Source organism: Cupressus sempervirens, chromosome 10 (assembly GCF_028749045.1).
Source record: "Cupressus sempervirens isolate cs-2001-9-10 chromosome 10, ASM2874904v1, whole genome shotgun sequence".
NCBI lineage: Eukaryota > Viridiplantae > Streptophyta > Pinopsida > Cupressales > Cupressaceae > Cupressus > Cupressus sempervirens.
This window is the reverse complement of record NC_143127.1, coordinates 168,639,460-168,663,033: the sequence shown is the minus strand read 5'-3', so window position 1 is coordinate 168,663,033 and position 23,574 is coordinate 168,639,460. Positions and strand designations below refer to the sequence as shown.

General features: G+C 38.7%; 1 protein-coding gene across 4 annotated transcripts in view; it reads left to right on the top strand.

Moving 5' to 3' along the window:
• The first annotated feature begins 269 nt into the window (after positions 1 to 269).
• The window catches only part of LOC149533142 (vacuolar protein sorting-associated protein 9A-like), a 125,835-nt gene continuing 102,530 nt past the window's right edge, over positions 270 to 23,574 (top strand). For all 4 annotated transcript variants that reach the window (XR_016358037.1, XR_016358036.1, XM_089807345.1 and 1 more), the window contains exons 1-2: positions 270 to 542; positions 12,719 to 12,866. Coding sequence is in view for 2 of the 4 variants with exons in the window: in XM_089807345.1 (XP_089663471.1) it covers positions 433 to 542; positions 12,719 to 12,866 (258 nt within the window). In the remaining 2 variants the exon portion in view is untranslated. The remainder of the gene's footprint in view (positions 543 to 12,718; positions 12,867 to 23,574) is intronic.

The window sequence follows — 23,574 nt, the reverse complement described above, 5'->3', positions numbered from 1 at the left end:
CTCTATCAAACAATTCACTAATAATAGTTGTGTTGAAATATTCTTATTCTTAATGCATCCATTGACGTAGGCCTTGAAACTGCTAATAACCCATAGCTCTAAGTCGATGCAATCGAGAGGGCTCAAAGTAAGCAATCCAAAATATGGGACAAATTCTGTCTTCAAGGGAAACAAACAAAGTAAGACAAAATCCCAGTTTTCCTCTCGAAAAAAAAAATAAAAATAAATTATTTATTAATATTTAATAACGTTGCCGGGACGTTGAAGACAAGGAGTTGCAAGGAAATTGAGTGAAATGTACTGACAAAATTTCACACTACGAATCTCACAACCCAAAAACGCAAGTTCAGATTGTCTAATCTGGATTTCAGTCTGGTTTTTCTCCATCTGGTTTTGAATTTTTGGATGGTGCCCTAATATTGAAGGGCACCGATGGAGAATGTAGATATGTTTAATGCTGCTACGGCTCCGCTCACTTTCCATGACTTCCTCGAGCGTATGAGACATCCCTCTGCAGCCGATCTTGTTCGGTCTATTAAAAGGTGTGTACCTAATTTGTGTTTTTGATTTTCGATAGTCAAGTTCGGTGAGCATATTAAGATTTTGTAGCTTGTAATGATTTTGATGGAAAATAATCAACACTTCACTCGATATACGAAAAATTGGACTTCCCGAGTACACGAACTGATGTTGTACGGCGAAATCAATGTGCTATTGAATTTTGGGATTGCCCAAGCAGGCTGTTGGTGTTTGTTGAGCAGGAATACCCTATGTTAGTTGAATTTCTTGTTGTTGGTATATTCCCCCTGCAGAGTAACCTTAGGTTTAAATGCCATCAGGCAGTATTTCTTGTGTTAAAATCAGACTTACACCCATCATAGGCCATCAGAGTATGCTGTCTCCAAAGTTGTATCTGGTAAATTACACAGTTTCAATGCTTAAAATGTCTCGTAGGATTTGAATAAAGGCTCTAGTATCAAAGAGCGGATGATTTGTGACTTCAGCTCATTTTCATTACACAGGGTTTTGATTGAAGTTAACTCGAATTTATGAAAATTGAAAATCAATGAATTACTGGGAAATAATCCTTGACATATGGAATTGCCAGAGTCGTTTATTTAATCTTAAAGTTTTTAGTAAATTTAATGTTTGGATTAAGTAAAGATGGGATTAAGCCTAGACCCAGCTAGTTGCTGATCAAATTTGCCCAGTGGCATGTTTTCTGTAGGGGATCAAACATAAACCCAGCTATCTATTCATTAGATTTGTCATTTTCCTTGGTGAGCGCTTGGTCTCGTTGCCCTGAGATAATCTTCTAGAGGAAAATATCAGTGCATCATAGTGGCATATCACTTAATGGGATTATTGTTCCACATTCTCATCTATTTATGTTGGCAAATGAAAGAATTGGGAGACTTATCTACATGGCATTTTACATGGAACTGCTCATTTATTTTAGAAGAGTGTGTGCCATCCATGAAAACAACTAATATACTGTGTTGTAAGTTGTCTATTTATTGGTAGGGCTGCGGTCTGGCAGCGATTAGATTTTCCAGTGGCTTCCATGTTCAATTTTTTGTCCATCTTGTGTCTATTATCTTCTACCTGACAGTTCCTGAATGACAAGTTTCCTTGGAGTTTGATCCTATATCACCAAGGAAAAAGGTTTTGCTTGACGAAAGGACAATTCTTTTGACAAGTTGGATTTCCATCCAACTTTGTTATCAGTTACTTGCAATTGTTGAGCTTAATTAAGCCAAGTAACATTTAATGACCCAAAGTATTCCACTCAATTGCAGGTATTCCACAGTGATGTGCTTACTGTGCATGGATGCCAATCTAAGGAGATAGGTAGTAGTTGTTGATGCTAAATTTGAAAACATCCCATTGAACTTGTTATGATTGTGTTGGAGATCCTTATCCCATAGCAGCTGGGATAATTCTTGCTTGAAATGGATATTCATCTCATACAAGCTACACTGCTTCTTTATATGTGTAATGTTGAAGCAACGTTTCTTGTTTCTAGTCCACTGTTGTCTTACCCAAAGTTTGCAATATCAATTCCTTTATGCTTTTTGAGGGCTCTAGTTTATCCATAAATTCGACGAGTTATAAGGGAACAGATAAGTGTTTTGGGACTCAGTATTGTCAAATGGCCTGTAGTGGTGCAATGGACATTTTGATGCTGCATGCCGCAGGTGATGTATTTTGGTTGCTTGCTGACTTGCAGAGTTTTTGCAGGTGTTCTGCTTGGCTAAAAGCTGTTCTGCAGCAGTGCTACAGATGTTCTCTATGGCTGGAGGCTTACCGGTAGATGTGCTGTCTGTGTTCGGGATGGTTTCAAGTTAACCTGCAGCATTGTGACAAGTGATCCAAGTGATTTTGGAAATCCAGTAGCATCAGTTCAGAACAGGTGTAATGCTCGAGAGTGTGATGTCCCTACGTAAACCCTGGCAGATGTCCCTCTGTTGTGTTGGGAGGCCTGTCCCTGAAGCAGATGGTGGGGTCAGCAGCCACTTGTTCCACAAGGGGGTTTACTTGCAGCGGTGCTTTGGTGGCAAGAACTGTAGGTGCCTTTCACTATTAGTCTGGGCTTTTTGCAGTGGTCACTTAACTTGGTGTCAGAGCTAAGATCTCAAGGTTGAGTCTTGTAAAGCATGGTGGGCTTGTGATGCCCTTGGCTAAACCCTAGTGGTCTTCTATTGTGCTAGTATGTACCCAAACTAGATGGCGGGTTCACTTGTGGTGGCGCTTTGGTGGGACAAAAACCCCACCCTTAATGTTGGTGGGTGCCATTCACTAAGACTCCAAGCTTTTGGTCTAGTTGTTGCTTAGCTTGGCATTAGAGTAAAAAGCTTGGATTGTTTGTGAATGACACCCATTGGCGTTAAGGCTGAGGGTTTTCGTCCCACTAGAGTGCAAATGGAGGTGAACCCTTCATAAACACGTGTTTGTTGATCACACCATCTGATTTGGGTGCACACATGCAGTACGATAGAGGAACAAATACATCTATTGGGGTTTAGGTAGGGGGTACCTCAGCTGTAATACCAAGCTAAGTGATTACATGCCAATATCTTAGACTATTATTGAATGGTGGCCATTGACATTAAGTGTAAGGTTTTTATTCCTCTAGAGTACCAATACAAGTAAACCCCCTTGTGGAGATGTGGTTGCTGGCCTCACTATCTAGTTTGGGTGCATGATTGCTAGCATGATAGAGGAATGTTTTGTTGAGGGCATCATAGGCCCACCATAGTCTGCAAGGCTTAATCTTGAGACCTTTGCTTTTATACCAAGCTAATCGACCACTGTGCCAAAAGTCTAGGCTGATAGTAAATGGTGTTTGCTAGTGTTAAGGTCAGATTTTTTTCCTACTTATGTGCCAATGTAGGCCACCCCCCTTGTGGACATGTGGGTGTTGGCTCCACCATTTGGTTTGGGTATCTGCTCGCTTGCATGAGAAAGAATGCTTGTCAAGATTTAGCTAGGGGCACCGTAGGTCTTTCACACTCTGTAGGGCTAAACCTCAAGACTTTGACTCTAATAATATGCTGAGTAATAACTATGTCAAAAGCTTCAACTATTAGTGAATGGTGTCCATTCCATTGGTGTTAAGGGTGAGGTTTGTGTTCCACTAGAGTGTTGATGCAAGTGAGCCCCCTTGTGGACACATAGTTTTTGGCCCCACCATTTTGTTTGTATACACTTAGCACGACAAAGGTATCATTGTCAAGGTTTAGCTAGGACCGTCATGAGGCCACCATACTCTCTAGTGTTTGACTTTGATACCAAGCTAAGTGACCATAATGTGAAAAGTACAAATTGCTAATAAATGACACCCATTGGTGTGAATGGTGAGTTTATTGCCCCACTAGTTTGCCAACCTTAGGCAAAACCCCCTTGTGCTATGGTTTGGTAACATGCCTGCTAACACAACAAAGGAATGTTCATTTAGGTTTGGCTAGGGAAACCACTGAGAAAACTTTCTTTTGTTGGAATTGCTTATATTGGATGGTGATATTGCCAACTACAATACTACAGATTGATTGATTGGTCAAGAGGAATATCATTGGGTGCAAAAGGATCAAATAGTGAGTGTGAGACTTGTTGGTTGAATAGGAGGTTGTTTGCAAATCAATATTCATCATTGGCACGACAATATGAAACTTTGGAAGTGAAAGTGTGGGCAAAAGGAGTACAAACACTGAAAGTGTAGGGGATTTGAAGAGGGTCCAAAATGAAAGTTGAATAGAGAGCTTGTAGACAAGTGGCCGGGGCAGTGGATGCATGTTATTTCCTTGTGATGGCCATGACTGATTTCCCTTACCTATGTGTGTGGCTATTAACTCCTTCGATGCAGTCTATCGCATATTTGGAATGTTTTAGTGACAGTTTGCATTCCTAGCAGCATGGACATTTATGCTGTATTTGCATCATTGATTTCATCTTTTGGTGTGGGTTTGTTTTCCCCATTCATGAGCAACAATTTCATTAAAGGAATCAAGGTATGCAGAAACATTTCCTACAGCACAAGAAGAGAAGACATTGCAAATGTTTTAGTTCTTTGACAGTTACAATGAGTAGACACAGCATAAAACCAAGGTTGCATGGGTACGAGGGGTGCTTAGGACTTTGGGTATGGGTATGACTATTTTTCAAAATAGGGGACGGGGGTATGTGGGTATGCCTAACTTGTTTCAATATAATGTTGACATGCTATAGAAAATCTGAAAATCTGAGTCTTGAGTCATGACAACGAACTTTTAAAACAAGAAATCTGGAAATATGAGTCACTAGTCATAATATATATACTGAATTGTTTAATCTTTAGATGCATAACAAAGAAGGCAAACTTTGAATATGGACAAGAAAATCATAATTCATATAATGGCATAGTGCAAATGATAAACTTTTAGTTCTAACTCGAACAGTGAAAATTAGAAAAAGTTTAGTAGTTTACTATTAATCAATATTGTATCAAAGTTTCAAACTGATGACATTGAATTAAGCTTGATAAACAGCAAGCTGATATACAAATGAAAAACTGAAACAAAAATTAGACATCTTAATCTACATTGTAATTTGTTTAACGTGTTGCAAGGGCAAAAAAAATTGTGATCTGACGTGGTGTTTCTAGCTGAAAGGTATGTACTCAGGCAAGTACCTGATACAGGATACCCGTACTAGTGCCCAATACACATACTAGGGGTCTGGGTACACATCCATGCAACATTGCATAAAACATTGGAGCATTGTGTTATGGGGAATATCTTTTTGGGAGAAAACCCCACACTTCGAAGCACAACTCAATGTATTAATTTGTAAATGACAAAGGTTATGATACACTTTCAAGCGTGCAGAAACATTTAATACACACTCTAAGGAGAGAAGATAGTGTAAATTTTTAATACTTTGATAGTTATAGTGAGGTGATGCACAACATAAAACATAAAAGCATTATACCATAATACAAATTTACATGATGAATACCATTTGTGAGAAAACCCCATAGTACAAGGCACAACAAATGTATTAATCTATGTAGCCAATGCGCTCCCTGATGCAATGGAGGCAGATGCAGATGCTTAGGGAAGTGGAAGCCTTGTGGACGTGCATAGGAAGCGCAGCTAGGGCCCCCAGATGCTCTTTGGATGCATTACAATGCATGCAAACAACAGTCAGGGCCTCCGGATGTGTTTCTTGTGCACATCCACGGGGCCTCGAAAAGCATTTGGGTGCCTCCAACGGACAAAGATCAAGTTTGATGTTTTTTGCTGAAATTTTTTTTAAAGCACTTTATGACATGTGCTTTATATCACTTCTTACCATTTTTTTGCTCTTAAACCCTAAAATGATCCTCATAGAGGCTATTCATTCTTTTTTCATCTCATTTTGTTTGCAAGTAGTCTCTCTTCTGATTTGGTCTCCATTTTGGCATTTTGAAGGCAAGGTGATTATTTTTGAAATAATCAACAGGTTGCATCATGTGCATCTCTTGTAAATCACCATTGAGGAAGACACTTTTGATATTTATTTGATGGACTTTCTAGTAACATTGAGTTGCCATGGCAAGAAGTAATAGGATAGTGCTCATCTTTGCTATCAGAGAAAAGGTCTCTTCATAATCAATCCCTTTATGCTGAGAGAAACCTTTGGCAATGAGACGAGCCTTGTAGTTATCTAAAGTACCATCGGCCTTGTATCTCATTTTGTAGACCCATTTGCATGTGTTGGGTTTCTTTCTTGAAGGAAGATCTAGCAAGATCCAAGTGCTATTTTTCAACAGACTATGATGCTCAATTCTCATAACTTCTTCCCTCTCGGATATCCCTTTCGCCTCTATGTATGTTTGAGGCTCATACACACTGCAAATATTGGCCATGAGAGCAAAATTGACAAAATCAGAAGGTTTGCTCTTCTTCCAAGTACTTTTTCCCTTGTGAGCTCATCATCATAAAGATCGCCAATCGTCCCAACCCACCATTTAGGCCATAGAGTAGAGTGCCAACATCAAAAGGAGGATGTGCAATGAGATCATCGTCAAACAAAAGATTGAATGAATCTTGAGGAAAATCAGGTGGTGTAGGTGCATGTTTGGGTGGCTTGTAGGAGAAGGAACTAGTGGAGAGGCAAGAATAGGAACAAGTGAAGCCTTCTCAATTGAAGCCCTCATCAAATAAACCTAATGGAAGATGAATATCCAAGTCTTCAGCTTGGAGAGATTGATCCTTTGAGTTCATAATTGGAGGAGAGAGGTGAAATGACCATTGTGCCTTGTCAAAGACAACATAATCACTGAAGATGAGACGATTATTTTGGCATAATGATGTAGTTTGTAGAGGTGTTGGAATCAGAGAACCTGGATCATCATTGTAGTGTTGTCATTGTCAACAAAAAAGTATTTTGGAGTTGATGGATCAGTCATACGGACAGAAGAATTGATGAAATAGTTAGAATTGTTAAGTGTTTAGTGTACCCGTAAGTGAAAGCCAGTCATAGCATTTGTAATGTGTACTGAGGAGTTTGATGTTTCAGAGTGTGCGGTTGATATGGAAGCATCATCAAAATCATATCAGTCTATGTTTTGAATTGCATCTACTGGAGCAAAGTACCAAAAAAGATTTGATGAGTTGAACTAGTGACACCAATTAGAATAGAGCAACCTATAGAGTTAGTTGTATTGAATCGGTAATTTGGTGGAGTCAAAGTCAAAGGTTGATTTGTTTTATCGATGAATTATTTTGGGTCGACATCAAGGTAGATAAATCAATGGATTGGCACTCGCTTATGAAAATATAAATGGAGATGTAAGATTGAGTTGCAATGATGTTGCAATGAGTTGTGATGCTTGAAGGTGTTAGTATAGAAGTTCATAAGTGTTGTGAAAGCAATTTAGAACAGAGCAATTGAGTAAAAGTGCATTGGATTTGTCATGCAATGAAGCAAATCACTTTCACTTGAAATCCTTTAGCTGGGTCACTTCTAACAGGGTGACCAGAATCCTCACAGGGCTGAAGAACAAATCCTCTAACCAAGCAACTCTTAGACAGAGTTTTCAAATCCTTTATCAGGTAGATCCTAGTAGGTCTTTGTAATAGTTTTAACCATGCTATAGATTCTCTTAATCGAGTACGCCCCTAACAGGGTGATTGCAATGCTCCTGACATGGCAAACTTATTATTGTAGTAGTGAGATTTGTGGGTACTGATTCCCATAGTGGTTTTTTCCTTTAACCAAGGGTTTCTATGTGAAAAATATTGGTGTTCTCTTATTGCATGTGTGGATGCTTTATTTACTTTACTTCTATGCTTTAGTTTTCGTTTCATGTTGGATATTGTGGAAGATAATTGTAAAAGATTTTAGATTTGTGGTTGCACTGATTCACCCTCCCCCTCTCAGTGCCGTATAGCATTAACGGATTAGTCTTGATGTCAACTGGGCAGTAGGTTTTATGATTATCACTATAGTCGATGACCACAAGTTTTTGGCTCTTGGCATCTAACTTGGTGTGGTTAGCATCAAGAATCCAAACAAAACCACTATAGCCAAAAAAATTTGAGATGACTGATTTTGGGCTTACGGTTTGACTAGGCCTCTTCTGGAGTCTGCTTCTTGACGACTATCTAGGAGAACGGTTAAGAAGATAGATGACAATGTGCACTGTGTTAGCTGGAAACTTCTTCGGAATGCTTTTCTGTTCAAGCACATACCGAACCATTTTGGTGATCGTGCAGTTTCTACGCTCAATGACACCCTTTTTTTGAGAGGTGTAGGGTGTTAATTGATGCTTTATGCCATACTGTCTACAAAAATGGGAGAAGGCAATGGAATGAAATTCTACCCCATTGTTAGTTCTACGAGTAATAATATGTTGACCAAACTCTTTTTTTAGAAATGCTTTGAACTTTTGAAACAAAACAAATGCCTTTGATTGAAGGAAACTCACCTTTGATGATTTAAATCACCAACAAAAAGTAAAAAATACCTTGACCCAGTAACAAAAGGAGCAGCCATAGGTCCATAGATAGCAACATGGACCAATTGTAATACCTTAGAAGCTCTCCAAGAGTTGCCATCTAAAAATGGAATGCGATGCTTCTTCCCAGCTTGACAAGCTTTTCGAACTCCAAGGTTTTGTATCTAAATCTCTGGCTGACTTGGCTTTATAATGAACTCCATGAAAAATCCAGAACATTAGGCTGACTTGGCCGACTTAATTATATTTTGGAGAACCTTGTTAAATAAGTTAGCATTTTATACTATCTTATTTTAATATTTGGTTAAATTAATAAATATTAAGTCTATTTAAATATTTCATTTATTTTTGACGACTTAATAAAAATCAATTTAATTAATTACACCCTAGAAAATTGGGGACATAACAGATGGTTCTATTATTCTAGGCCTTATGCTTCGAATTTGATTTGTTGATTTTGGCTTCCATTCCTTGGTAGGTCTCTCTGCTTTGTTAGGACCAAAATGTTGCTGAGATTTGATGGTAGAATGATTAGCCATGGTAGAAGCACTGCCCATGGAAGATGCTGGTATATAATTGAATGCCTGAGGTTGCCCTTTTGATAAATGATGATTCCCATACACTGCTTCAGACTTGCAAGTTGGTTATGAGAAAAGGAATGTTCAATTGTATAGGCAGCACATTGCAATAGATTTGGAGCTTTTTGTGCATTATTTGATCTCAAAAGTACATTGTGCCATTTGTTGTTGCAATACTCCAACCTCCTGCCTGAGCTTGAACTTGTGGATTGCATACATTTAATGAGTTTCTAATAGCTATTAGGTATAATAGAAGGCTTACTCATAATCATTGGCTTAAACTTGTGCTAGGAACATTTGTAATAAATTGTGCATCATGTGATATTGTGGGAGAGGGGTTTGCAGGTTGGCAAAATTCGAGTTAACCTTGTTTAGACCCTTTATGCTTACAAAATTTGTAGAAGACAGGGCCTCTTGGGTGTTGGTGGGAAGATTTTTACAATTTGCATATGTGGTGTGAACATAATTTTCAAACTTTGCAAGTACTCCTCAAGTTGTTAAATACTCTGCCTTTTTTTTTGCTCTGCAAATTGCTACAAGTTTAACTTGCAAGTTTTTATGTACATAGGAAAACATGGATAAAAATATCAATGCGGGTAAAATGCTGGTTAAACACATTTTTACATTTTTTTTGGCTAGAAGGCCATGCAGTTTGAAATATCCTTAACAAATCTTTTCCAGCTTCAACAGAAATAACCTTATCATATACTTTTCAGAGTTTATTCATACTTGAGATATCCAAATAGCAGCACAAAACTCAGACATAGATAGTAAAAGGGTAAACTATATTCCCTCATTTAAACATATGCCTTTATACTTAGTTATTATTCTCCAGCATTATAAGTGATTGGCACTGTAATAATTATCTTATTAATCTGATACATTCATTATAGAATTCTGATTCAATCTTAATGTTCAAAGAAACAACAAAGGAAGTGTTTTGTATCTGCTGGATAATTGCTACAGTCTGAAGCTTGAGCGAATATAAAATCAGGCACAACATTTGGCAACTGCTTCTACCTTTGCTCTTCTCCACCTCCTTAGTGTGATCAGACCTGTGATAACAGCTCAGGAGAGGCCGAAAGCCGAGTGTAAAAGGAAAGGTAGTGGGTAGAGGTGTCATCCCACCCAACTAGAATCTTCTAAGGGTATTGCTTTAGAAAACCAGCATTCATTTAATGCATTGATAAATGAGATACTGCCATTCCTGACAGAGCCCACACCACCTCTATACATATCCTCCAAGTCTGCTAAAATAAGAAGTGCCTTAAAAACTTATGTCGGTCTCATAAAGAAAATCAAGTAAAAGTAAATAAAAGGTATAGGTCGGCCTATAGAGGCAACCTTATGAAATTAATAATATTTTTTGCTTTAAGGTTATCATTAAGTTGGCCCCAAATGGATAAAACCGCGTAAGGGTGATTGGGTCAGGTTGGCCCAAGAGATGTAGCATTTATTAATGATTAAGTTATCAACATTTATTATAAATTTATTTCATTGATTATTTAATCATTAGGGGCCAGCCCTAAGAGAAATCAGGGACAGTACAATCCTTCCATCCAAGAGGTTGCTTGTCCTCAAGCAATCAGTAATTGTATGCCAAAACTGATTGCCAGGATTCCATAGCAACCTTAGTCACTACTCTACCACTTTGTTGCACTAATCTGAGATAAACATCTCTCTTCTAAACTCTTTCTAATCCTATAAATCCCAGAATCACTGGGAGTGGATGTTTCTTTGCTCACCTCCTTGTAATTGGAGTGCTTAATAATGGAACCTTCTAAATCCACCTTCAATTCTTCTTCTTGGCTCTTAATCTGAAACAAACCCATCATAACATCACAACTAATATTTTGCACTATAATGCATGGACCAATCATTCTCATATCCTAGGTTCCATCATTACAAAAAGCAATAATGTCCATATCTAAAGTTTCGTTTGATGATCCCTGGACATTATCTTTTGTTATTGAGGAGTCCTTCTATTTGGAAGCTTAAACTTTTGATACTTCTATCTGCCTCTCTATCATAACATCTTTGTCGACCTTTTCTTGAGCTTCTGCATCCTTTTCTATTTCAGGTTCCACTCTGCTGCAATTGAATCGTTCTCCTCTATTCTTACTTGTATGTTGTCATGAAGCTCCCTTTCCCTTGGATTTAGCTGATCAAAATATCTCAAACAATCATAAAAATCAAATACAGATTATATTTGATCAGGTGGCCCTAACTACTCTTCAAGATTTTGATGGCTTCAAATTTGTACTTTTTTGGATCCTGTTCTAATTCAAAATTATCCTTGCAGGACTGCTTCCTATATCTACTTCTCCATTCCACACTTATTTGAAGCTCAAAGTAGTCAGAAAAGAACAGATCTTGACATATAGCTCGCCTTACATTCATATATATTGTTTGAAATCTGGCCACTTCCTTAGCAGGTTCGTCAGAAAATAACAGATCTTGACATATAGCTGGCATTACATTCATATATATTGTTTGAAATCTGGCCACTTCCTTAGCAGGTTCTTCTAATTGTGTACATATCACTGTCCCTAAAAAATGGTTAAACAGGAGCGATCCATGGATCCAAAAGTGAGGCATTTAGCTGCATAGGCCTCAAGACATGAAGAAAATACAAGTTCAATAGTGAATTGAGTTTTTATATACACTGGAAATCTGGATATTTTACCTCTTTGATCATGGGTATTGAATTAGAATTTAATCTTGCCACAGAAAGCAAGTGCAGTCAACCTATCTCTGGCAGAGGAAGAGCTACTATATCTCTCCTGTTTTAGAGCATTCAATTAAGGTTTGGTTTTTCAATCATTATACTGTTAAAAGTTAAAACACTGTTGCAATGTTTAGGTTAATAAGAAAAAAACAACCATGCTTGTTGAGATTTCCCTTGGTTAAACAAATTTTTGTTATTTTAATGAGCATGATTAAGAAAAACTCAAGGTTCTAAATTATCATATGAAAGGCAATTGACATTTAAGTCATGGATGATCAATGAATCAAGAAACTTAAGAAGATCTAAAATAGTTCTTGTTTGATTCTCTTGTTTATGTAAATATTGCCATGTCTCTAAATCATATGCATGCCTAGGAATATTTAGTATATTTAAATTAAAAATTGTTATAAACACATTTTCTCTGAACAAGATTCTATGCAAAATATATTCTGCTTCCAACCTTCTGGCAAGACTCTCAGGTTGCTACTGTGATTATTTTTCTATATTCAATAGGACATGTCCCCACCCCTTGCTCCTTCATCCTTGAGCTGCTCCTCATCCCATGCTATTTTCCTAGACAAGTATCACCTAGAATTTTTGGCCATACTTGTGGGCATCACATTTTGACGTTTCCAATGTTTTATCATTACTACCAGAAGGGAACTTGGGGGAGCATGGTTATTTATCTTATGTGTTATCTCTTCTATTTTCTCCCTGTTTTGGACATGGAATTTAGGAAAGCATTTGCATGCTCTATTTCTTTATATCACTTATTCTAATCTTGCATGATTCTTTTGTATTCATTAAAATTTTAAACTTAGATGTGTATTATTGTTGTAAATCCATAGTACATTTTCAGTTATGATAATCAGGATTTTGTTTCATCCTATAAGTCACTGTAAATATCATGATGTCAACTGCTTTGGATGGCAGTTTTATTGTATCATTTTCAAGCAGTGCTCCTGATCCTGAAAAAGACAGTAGGAATGTACAAGAATTCCTTACTAGTATGGAAGCAGCTTTCAAAGCTCATCCTTTGTGGGCTGGTGCAACTGAAGATGAACTTGATAGTGCTGGTGAGGTAAGGAATAACTGTCGCCTGTTTCAATTTTATGCTGTTTTATGTTTATGTCATCTAAACATTACAAATGTTTGATGTGCAAGGTCTAATTATGCAAGCACGGCATTTAAATAATCTGTTACATTAATATGATGTCACAGAAGTATGCATACATGTGATCAACATTTTAGACTTTCAGCCTTCCAATCTATTGTGCAAAATAGTCTCTATTTATTCTATAGAAATTGGATGTAATAAATCCTCAAGTTGCTGGTTTTGGCATAGGAACTGTTATGTGTTTGGGACTTGTGTTCACCGTTTTGACATTTTTTCTCCTTGGGTACAGATACAACTTTGTGTAAATGTATACATGCAAATTAAAAAACCCATAAAATATGTAATTTTTCATCGATTTAAGATTTTATAATGCATCCTTCGATAGATTAAATTTAAAGGCATAATTAACTTTTCAATTAGAGGTTAATTTTACACTAAATTAAAATGTTTAGCAAAGCCAATCTGAGTTAAAGGAAACGACATTCTGGAATATATAAATATTCTTATTTCTTTTAAGAGTAGAAAGCTCATGTATTATGATATCCATGGTATCAAAAGTAAAAGTCACATGACACAGTCATGAACTATTAGGAGCTTGCATCACTCTGCCTAGCATCACTAGCTCTACGTGGAGTCCTACACTTGTATCTTCGACAAGTTTGTGAGTGTTGCTACAGCCATAGGAGCATTACTCAGGATAGGATTGGTTTAGCAAAGCAATTGTATAAATGTAAGTACATAGGCTTTAATTGGGATAAAGTCAAATAAAATATATTGTTTCTCATCTGGCTTAAACCAAAATGATTATGTTTTGCCTTTAAAAACTAGGGTGGAGGCTTGGGGATGATGTTCCCCAACGAGGTTGAGCGCAGCACGTTTTTTAGGGGTTCGAGGCTAGTGTCCTTCATAAGGTCTAGGGGTAGTGCCTTTGGCACACAACCTGTGTTATATTAACACAAATGGGTCATGTATTATATTATGACAGTATTATATTTATATTGGACTGGTTATGCATCATAAATTGCAGACTGTCACCTTAAATCAAATCTATGCTAATTGTTAAAGTTTTGAGAACTAGAACAGTATAAACAAATATCAGGTAAATCAAAGCACATAAACTCCTGAGGCAGAGATTTACACTGGGAAAAGCCTCCTCGAGGGAAAAACCCAGCCACACCAAAAGGGTTTTTCTTTATCGAGATCTTAAATCAATACAATAATCTCTTGCTTGAGATCAATGTCTTCAACAATCAATCAACAAAATAAGTAATAACCGCGTTAAACTCCCAGAGACATCTAATACAGAAGATGACTTGCAAAAAATTAACTCAATCAAATACAGATGGAGTAGGTGACAAAAACACACTCTCTCTTCAGATCCATACAGTTAAAAATATGTAACCGATATACAAAACAATCTGCGAGACAATATATCATAACGTCTGCACAAAATCTGAAGCACACAATTTTTTTTATCAAGCATCTCTTCTTCCATCTATATGGCTCATACGTAATATATGCTATTTGAACCAAAATGATCTTCCCTATGGCATGCTAAAGGTCAGCTGTTACAAGCATTGATGACACTCTTCATTTCCTTGGCGGCAATTTGAACGTAATTAACAACATAGTTTATGACCATGAACTAATGAGAATCGACATAAATAGAATCCATGATGCCCAGTCATCTAATTTTTGGTGCCATGTCACCATATGCAAACAAAGATGTACACATCATTTTATATATATATATATATATATATATATATATAAAGATACACCCAACCACGATGAATAAAGTCAGTGAATTCTCTTTGCTGGATGAGACAATCACTGAATAAGGTTGATTCACTTTCTGTACAACAGAAACAGCTAATATGAAGTCCACCACAAATATTAGATGGACACCAAAGCATATGCGTTAGCAGTGATGAGACAACCAGGCTCCACACACATACACATGAAGACAAGTATAGAGACTACTACGGAGTCACTGCAGGTATGCATGATATCTCCTGCAGCTATAAATAACATTAAGACTGCCCCTTAGCAAAGGAGATTTTGTTTTGCAAATTTCATGTCATGGAATTTCTCAGCATGAAAAACACAATGGGTACACCCATATGTGTCAACAACAAAACTTTTGTGAAGAACCTCCTTATAGCAATATCGTGAGAATGCCCGAAATAACAGAATACAAAGTGATAGCAGAACTCAGAATGAATCTACTGATCGCAGGCCACTTCGAGGGGGTAACCTCCTTTGAGCAAGCTCAATACAATAAATTCGTCCGTGCTCATCAAGGGCCTCAACCTATTCTTATATACTGGGTACGATCTAGAAAAGTAATACTACCTATGCATGTGGGATAATAAAATATACTCACGGGACGACTTACAAAGCATATGCGTCCAACAACACTACTCTGACAAAATAAACAAAAGGAACACACAGGTTCCTAACATCCCCTCTCCCTTAGAAAAAAGCTTTGTCCTCAAAGCTTAAGGTTGAGCTTGCTCAAAGGAGGTTACCCCCTCGAAGTGGCCTGCGATCAGTAGATTCATTCTGAGTTCTGCTATCACTTTGTATTCTGTTATTTCGGGCATTCTCACGATATTGCTATAAGGAGGTTCTTCACATCTGGTATCAGAGCACTCTCTTGGGCTCGCTGGGTGGAAATTACATCAAATTTTTTTCTGTCGTGGCCTTCAGGTTCCTCTCACTTCTAATATCTCTTGTTATTGCAATACCTCTTTTCAGTTGTTCTGTCTGTGAGTAAATTTTTCTACGTCGACTGTTTTTTAGTCGTAAATTTTTCTGTTTTTTAGTCGTAGCTTCCTTGTTTGCTTTCTGTTTCTGCTCATACTTCCGCAGAACGTCTGCAATATCATTTCGCATACTTCCTTCCTTGGCGACCCAACCCCAAATTTTGCATATCAAAGCCCTAAATCCCTCATTTATCTAATTTTAGGGTTTGCCCTATCTTTTTCACCTCTCATCCAATCGCCACCAAACTGAGCCACAAGATTCAATTCCTCATTTTGCTCCCTTATCCCTCTTGGACTGTTCGCCTTATTTCGCCTCCCTACCCTTGAAACCCTCATTTTTCTTTTTCCCTTGTCCCCAGATAGTCTCCCACCACCCGTCGAACACCCATTTCCTATATGAGTTTTACCCAAATCCAAGTTTGCCGTAACTAAAAAAGTTTTTGTTTCTCATCTTCTACCCATTCCAAAAAAAAAAAAAAAAAAAAAAAAAAAACCTTGTTTTATGGTTGTTACGCGTACAGGAGCAAAAATCATGGAAGAGGAACTTGCATCCCTCAAAACCAAACTTCAAGATCTGGATGACAAAATTCTGGGTCTTAACTTTCAGCAGTCAGCCATGAGCCGAAACCATTCAGGAGATACTGGGTCCTCTTCTGGCAATTTCCGTGGACCAAAGCTTGATTTTCCACGCTTCGATGGTTCTGATCCGACTGGATGGATCTATAGGGCAGAGCAGTATTTCAGCTTGCATAATACTTTGGATAACCACAAAGTCTCCCTTGCATCTTTTCATTTGGAACATGAAGCTCTTCAATGGTTCCGTTGGTACATCAAGGCTAATGTAGGCCCAACGTGGAGAGAATTGTGCACCCTCATTTTGGAGCGCTTTGGCCCTAGTTCCTTTGATGATTTCACAGGAGCACTAACTAAACTGCGTCAAACAGGCACTGTAAGAGAATACCAGACAGAGTTTGAAAAATTAGCTAATTACACAGAGGGCTTGTCTGATGAATTCTTCCGTAGTTGTTTTGTCAGTGGTCTGAAGGATGCACTTCGCTCAGAAGTCAAAATGTTTCGACCTACTACAATGATGGAAGCCCTTGGGTTGGCTAAGTTAGCGGAAGACAAGATTAGTGCTCTACAACGCTCCAGATCTAATTTTGTTCCATTCAGAAATACAGGTTCTCACAACCCTTCAGTCATACCAGCTCCCAGAACTACTCCGATCAAGCACTTGTCTGAAACAGAGATGCGAGTCAGGCGAGACAAAGGGCTTTGTTATAATTGTGATGAGAAATGGTCTCGGGGCCATAGATGTGTTCAGCAAAAGCTCTATCTCTTGGATGTGGATTCTCCACCGGAACTGGAAGAATATGTAGATGCTCAGGAAACAGTGGATGATGAGGTTGAGCCTCACCAGCCTGCACCTCCTTCACCAGAAGCTCCACCAGAGATATCTGTCCATGCTTTGGCAGGAGTCACTACTCCACAAACCATGCGGGTCCAGGGTTTCTTCAAGAAGATCCCTCTTACTATACTCATTGATTCTGGTAGCACTCATAACTTCATTGATCCACGAATAGCCAAACAGGCTGATTGCTTTATCCATCCCTGCTCTAGCTTTGAAGTTATGATTGCCAATGGGGGCACTTTACCTTGTAAAGGGAAATGTCGCAATGTGCGTCTCTCTATTGGAGATTATAACATGCGCTCTGACATGTTTGCCTTACCCTTAGGTGGCTGTGATGTGGTTTTGGGTGCCCAATGGTTACGCACTCTTGGCCCCATTCTCTGGGATTTTGCTGAACTTTGGATGCAGTTTTCAGCCGAGGGGCACCAACACACTTTGAAAGGCTTACACCCAGGGTCTCTCAGCATCATCAGTTCACACCGTATGGAAAAACTTCTTAAGAAGAATTCACATGGTGTCATCGCTCAGCTCCATTCCATTCAGATGCAGCCATCAGCAGTCTCTAGCACTCCTGCCGATCTCCAACACATTTTGGACAAGTATTCTGGTATATTTGCTGAACCTGTGGGATTACCTCCTTCTCGTCCAGAGGACCACCGTATTCAGCTCCTTCCTGGCAGTGTTCCGCCCAACATCAGGCCCTACCGCTACCCATTTCATCAGAAGACCGAAATCGAGATACTTGTCCGTGACTTACTGAAGCAAGGTATTATTCGCCCTAGTACCAGTTCCTTTTCTTCTCCAGTTCTGCTTGTTCGCAAAAAAGATGGGTCATGGCGACTCTGCATTGATTTCCGAGCACTTAATCATCTCACTATAAAGGACAAGTTTCCCATTCCAGTTGTTGATGAACTTCTTGATGAACTTCATGGGGCTCATTTTTTCTCCAAGTTAGATCTTCGTTCTGGGTATCATCAAATTCGGGTTAATGAGGAGGATATACCTAAAACTGCCTTTCGCACACATGATGGTCACTATGAATTTTTAGTCATGCCCTTTGGCCTCACGAATGCTCCTTCAACATTTCAGGCAGTGATGAATAACATATTTCGACCATACCTCCGGAAATTCATTCTGGTCTTCTTTGATGATATCCTCATATATAGCAAAACTTGGGCTGAGCATCTCCATCATCTGGAGCTTGTCTTGCAACTTCTCTCTGATCATCAACTCTGTGCAAAACTATCTAAATGTGTGTTTGGCCAGGAGGAAGTGGAGTATCTCGGGCATATTGTTGCACACCATGGAGTGCGGGTGGATCCTACAAAAATAGATGCCATGAAAACTTGGCCGCATCCTAAAACTCTCAAGAGCCTTCGGGGTTTTTTGGGGTTGACTGGCTACTACCGCAAGTTTGTCAAAGATTACGGGAAAATTGCAGCACCATTGACAGCTCTGTTAAAAAAGGATGCCTTCTCCTGGACCCCTGTTGCTGAGACTGCATTTGAACAATTGAAACAGGCTATGTGCAGTACACCTGTTCTCGCGATGCCAGATTTTTCCAAACCCTTCACTATTGAGAGTGATGCTTGCGGCAATGGATTGGGTGCTGTTCTCCTGCAAGATGACCATCCTATTGCGTTCACTAGCAAAGCCCTCTCTGGTAAGAATCTAGCCCTCTCTACTTATGAAAAAGAAATGATGGCTATTTTGCATGCTGTACAGAAGTGGCGGCCATGTAATCAAGCTTCCCTTTCCGCTATTTCTATGCCCATTCCCAATTGGTTAGCGTCTGTTCAGCAGGGCTATGACAGTGACTCTTCTTTATCTCAAATCATTCACCAGCTAGCCAATAATCCTTCTGCTATACCACATTACTCTTGGGATGGTGCTTCTCTTCGATACAAGGGTCGGCTAGTGCTTCCTCAGAACCCAGCAAAGATAGGGCAAACCCTAAAATTAGATAAATGAGGGATTTAGGGCTTTGATATGTAAAATTTGGGGTTGGGTCGCCAAGGAAGGAAGTATGCGAAATGATATTGCAGACGTTCTGCGGAAGTATGAGCAGAAACAGAAAGCAAACAAGGAAGCTACGACTAAAAAACAGAAAAATTTTTACTCTTTTTTTTTTTTTTTAAAAATTTTTTATTTTTTTATATAAATTTATTTGTTGAACAGTCGACGTAGAAAAATTTACTCACAGACAGAACAACTGAAAAGAGGTATTGCAATAACAAGAGATATTAGAAGTGAGAGGAACCTGAAGGCCACGACAGAAAAAAATTTGATGTAATTTCCACCCAGCGAGCCCAAGAGAGTGCTCTGATACCAGATGTGAAGAACCTCCTTATAGCAATATCGTGAGAATGCCCGAAATAACAGAATACAAAGTGATAGCAGAACTCAGAATGAATCTACTGATCGCAGGCCACTTCGAGGGGGTAACCTCCTTTGAGCAAGCTCAATACAATAAATTCGTCCGTGCTCATCAAGGGCCTCAACCTATTCTTATATACTGGGTACGATCTAGAAAAGTAATACTACCTATGCATGTGGGATAATAAAATATACTCACGGGACGACTTACAAAGCATATGCGTCCAACAACACTACTCTAACAAAATAAACAAAAGGAACACACAGGTTCCTAACAACTTTATCACGAATTCTCTCAACAGGATATCATCATCACAACATGATGTTCATCGTGGCTACTCCTAGAGGGTATATTAACACTAGAGCTAAGTCATGAAATCTCTCACATGACATCCACCATGGCTACCACTAGATGGTGGTACAAGGGCTTTCATCTCAAACTTCTCTTGTAGAGAAGATGCATCAACAAGTGATTGCACCTTGAACTTCTTCCTTATAGAGAAGACTCGTTAACGAGGGATTGCACCTTTAGCTTCTCCCTCACAGAGAGAAACTCATTGTACACCGAACTTCTCTCACATAGAGAACTTATTAACAATATGCATAAGAATCATTGAAGCTGAGGCATTGTCTTAGCAGGGGTACAATTCTCATTGCTTTGATAATCACTATAAATTAATTGACTCCATTGTTTGTTGTAATGTCCCCTTCTCTGCGCTAGCATTAATGGCGCCTAGCTGGTCTATCTTCCCATCCAGATAGGCTAACGACATGTAATTTAGGATGCCAGCCAATCACAGGTGTTTGGTTTCAGTTGAAGAGATTTTAAATGAGAAATCCTAAGGTTAAAGTCACTTTATTTTATTAAGTGAAGTATAAAGTACTTTATTAATTAAAGTCACTTCAGGACAAAATGGCTTAAGTGACTAGAAGATGAAACAATCTTTATCCCACATTGCTAAGAGATTTGTTCTTCCCACACTCCGAGGTGATAAAGAAAAGGTTTTACATTGGGATTAGGATAATAAATATATGATAAATATTAGCAAATTGCTACAAGCGGTTGCTTTAATGTGACTGGTAACCCTGATGACGAAACCCCTCGAGTTGTATGAGGAAGTTGGATGTCACCCCAACCCCTCATTTGGATTTAACATTCCGTTTTAAGCAGAAACCGACAGGAGGAAAAGGGACATCAGTTTCAGGAATTGGAAGTAAGTTCTTTGTTGGAATATACATTGAAATAGAAACTAGATATATCGATTTGTCTCCTTACCTTTATACAGTAACTATTGCCAGCTAAGGAATTAAGCTAGCGGCCAGGATAAAACTTGGTGGGCAATGGACGTGTCTCAACTCACAGCAGTCAGAGGGTATTCTACAGCAAAGTAAGAAGGTCGACGGAATTTCAAGCCACAGTCTGGGCCGTCAGATATATTCTCAACTCATACATGACATACCTCATCCTTCACTAGTGAAGATCGTTGGTAAAAGGGGTGTAGTCCGGGGGCTGAAGATTAACGAAGTTGCTGTAGTTCCACCAATCGTACCAAGAGTCACGGGGTCTTGGCAGTACACGGCAGCAGTATCTTATTTTACACGCCAAGGAAGGAGGGTCACGGGTTGTCAACTAACATTGGTGGTGTAGACTGCGGCAGTTATCTCATATCAGATCATGTGGACAGTTTACCTTCAATGGTTAATTCTAGGTTCATGATTTTTGCTTTATGTTTATAGGACTGTAATCAACTGCTGCAAGTAATGAAATTGAACTCATTCCATTATTCTTGTCATACGTCAGATAGGTTTTCATACCCGACCTTTATTTGATATCATTGTTCCAAACTTTGCTATTATAATTTAGTTCAGTATTATTCAAATCTTCTTAGTCTTTTGGTATGCATTATTAGAGTGGGTTATTTCGTTGGTTTCATAATTAATACAGAGATCGTACACCAATTGTTCGACGAAATTCTCTTAGCATAAGTTTAAATTTTTTGTTCAGATTAGGCAAGGATTATTACAATGGTATCAGAGATACAAGTCCGGCCATATTGTGGATCAAATAGGAAATAAAATGACAGAGGGGTATGAGGAAAAAACTTTATAAATTTAGTCACCTCCAACCGGAACAAGCAGGTTCTTTCGAACAAATTGATATTGAGGATAGTTATTCAGTGGATGAGGAATTGATTTTTGGAACAGGTGAACAAGCTGAACAGACTAAACAGGTTGATTAGTTTGAACAGGCAGAACAGGTAAACAACATTCAAATGGCACATGATGAAACTGAACTAGACAAGAAAGTGAGGGAAACATTGTGGGCTATTAGAGATGTGCAGAATAACATAGATGATGCTCTTCAACAATTTGCAGTCAATATACAACAATTAGCCCCTGTTAACAGGAGAGCTCCGAGCCATCATAGTGGTGGTAGTAGTGTAGCTGGATCACCCTGAGCTGTTAGGGCTCCCACACGAAACACTGACAGACCTTTAATGCCAGTTTTTAATGGAAAGGAAGAGGCAACACCAAAATTTATTACCGGACAATGTTATGGCAATGTATGATGAATAAGATTTGTTTCTCGATCCTATTAAACAAAATATGTCCTTTGTCCAATATCTAAATCAGAAAAGGAAGTCAAATAGACAGTAGCAGGATAGGAGGCCTAGAGCACCAAACAAAGACTTAAAGCATGCTATGAACAAATTATCTCTCCCTACTTTTGATGGCTGTAGTAAGACATTTGCAAGAGCTTGGATTCACAAGCTAGACACGTACCTAACACTTAAACCTATGTCAGAGATGGAAGCCATCAGATTTTCTATGATGCACTTAGAGGGAGTGGCTTATGATTGGTGGCACTGTGGGTTGTTTACCTAGGATCATGATCTCATTACATCATATGAGACTTTTAGCTCTATGCTGATTACTCGCTTTGACAGGAAGGATATAGAGGTCTATTACAGGGATTTGGCACAGCTTTGACATGGCGGATCTCTAGATGATTTCATTGACGAGTTTCAATGGATCTCGGTGATGGTTCCTGACATGATAGAAAAATGTAAGGTAATGTTGTCCACCGAGGGTTTACAGGATACATATAGAGGTTTGGTTAAGGTACTTAAACCAAACAATTTGGATGATGCTATTAAGATCGCGCACGATCTAGAGTCGCCCTCTTTGATATTACAACCTCCTAAGAAGATGTATAAGGGGACCACATCTTTCCAAAAGAACAAAAACTAGCATAAGGCTACACCTCTTAGGATGGACTTTGAGACACAAAATGAACTCAGGAGGAAGAAGCTATGCTTTACTTACAGAGAGCCATGGACACCGGATCATAGATGCCTTGGTAAAGGCAAGATGCATCATGTAGAGGTGCTCTCAGAGGAGGATGAGCAGCAGGAGGGCAGCGATATTGATGGCAGTGATGAGGAGGAGAACGAGGATCGACCACCTAGAGGGAGGAAGAAGGAAGGTACCTAGGGGCAGCCTTCTATCATAGCATCACTTTCTAGCAATCCCACAGGACACCCCTTTTTGTCTCTTGGATACAGGTGCCTTACATAACTTCATAAGCTCATGATCAATGCAGGTGCCTCGCATAACTTCATAACTTCATATAGGTGTCTCAATGCATGTGAATGACACATGTCATTTACATTTAATATTACAAATTAAATCTAATTGTCCTTTTCAGCTGAAGATGACAATAACGGTAATAACGTTTAGATTTTGAGAGATAAAGATCTCTATCGCAGCTACAAACTTCAACACCATGGACCATAAAATCAGTGAAGGGTGGGAGCTAATGTAAAGTTCTGCAAATTCTTTGTTCTTTGAATCAGACTTGTAGTTCAGTTTTGAATGGCTGAGAATGGTCTTCTAAATTGTATGAATATTCAAATCGTTTGAATAAGTTATCACTTATCTTCAATGCAGGTCCAATCCTCTATATTCGATCTTGAATGAATAAGAATATCTCTGATTTATAATTCGCAGGAAGTAGAATACTTAGAAGAGCAGACTGCTGTGTTTTTGTGTGTCTTCTAAACTGCATTCACAACCCAAATATATATCCTTTGTAGAGGGTATGTCCCTCAAGGGA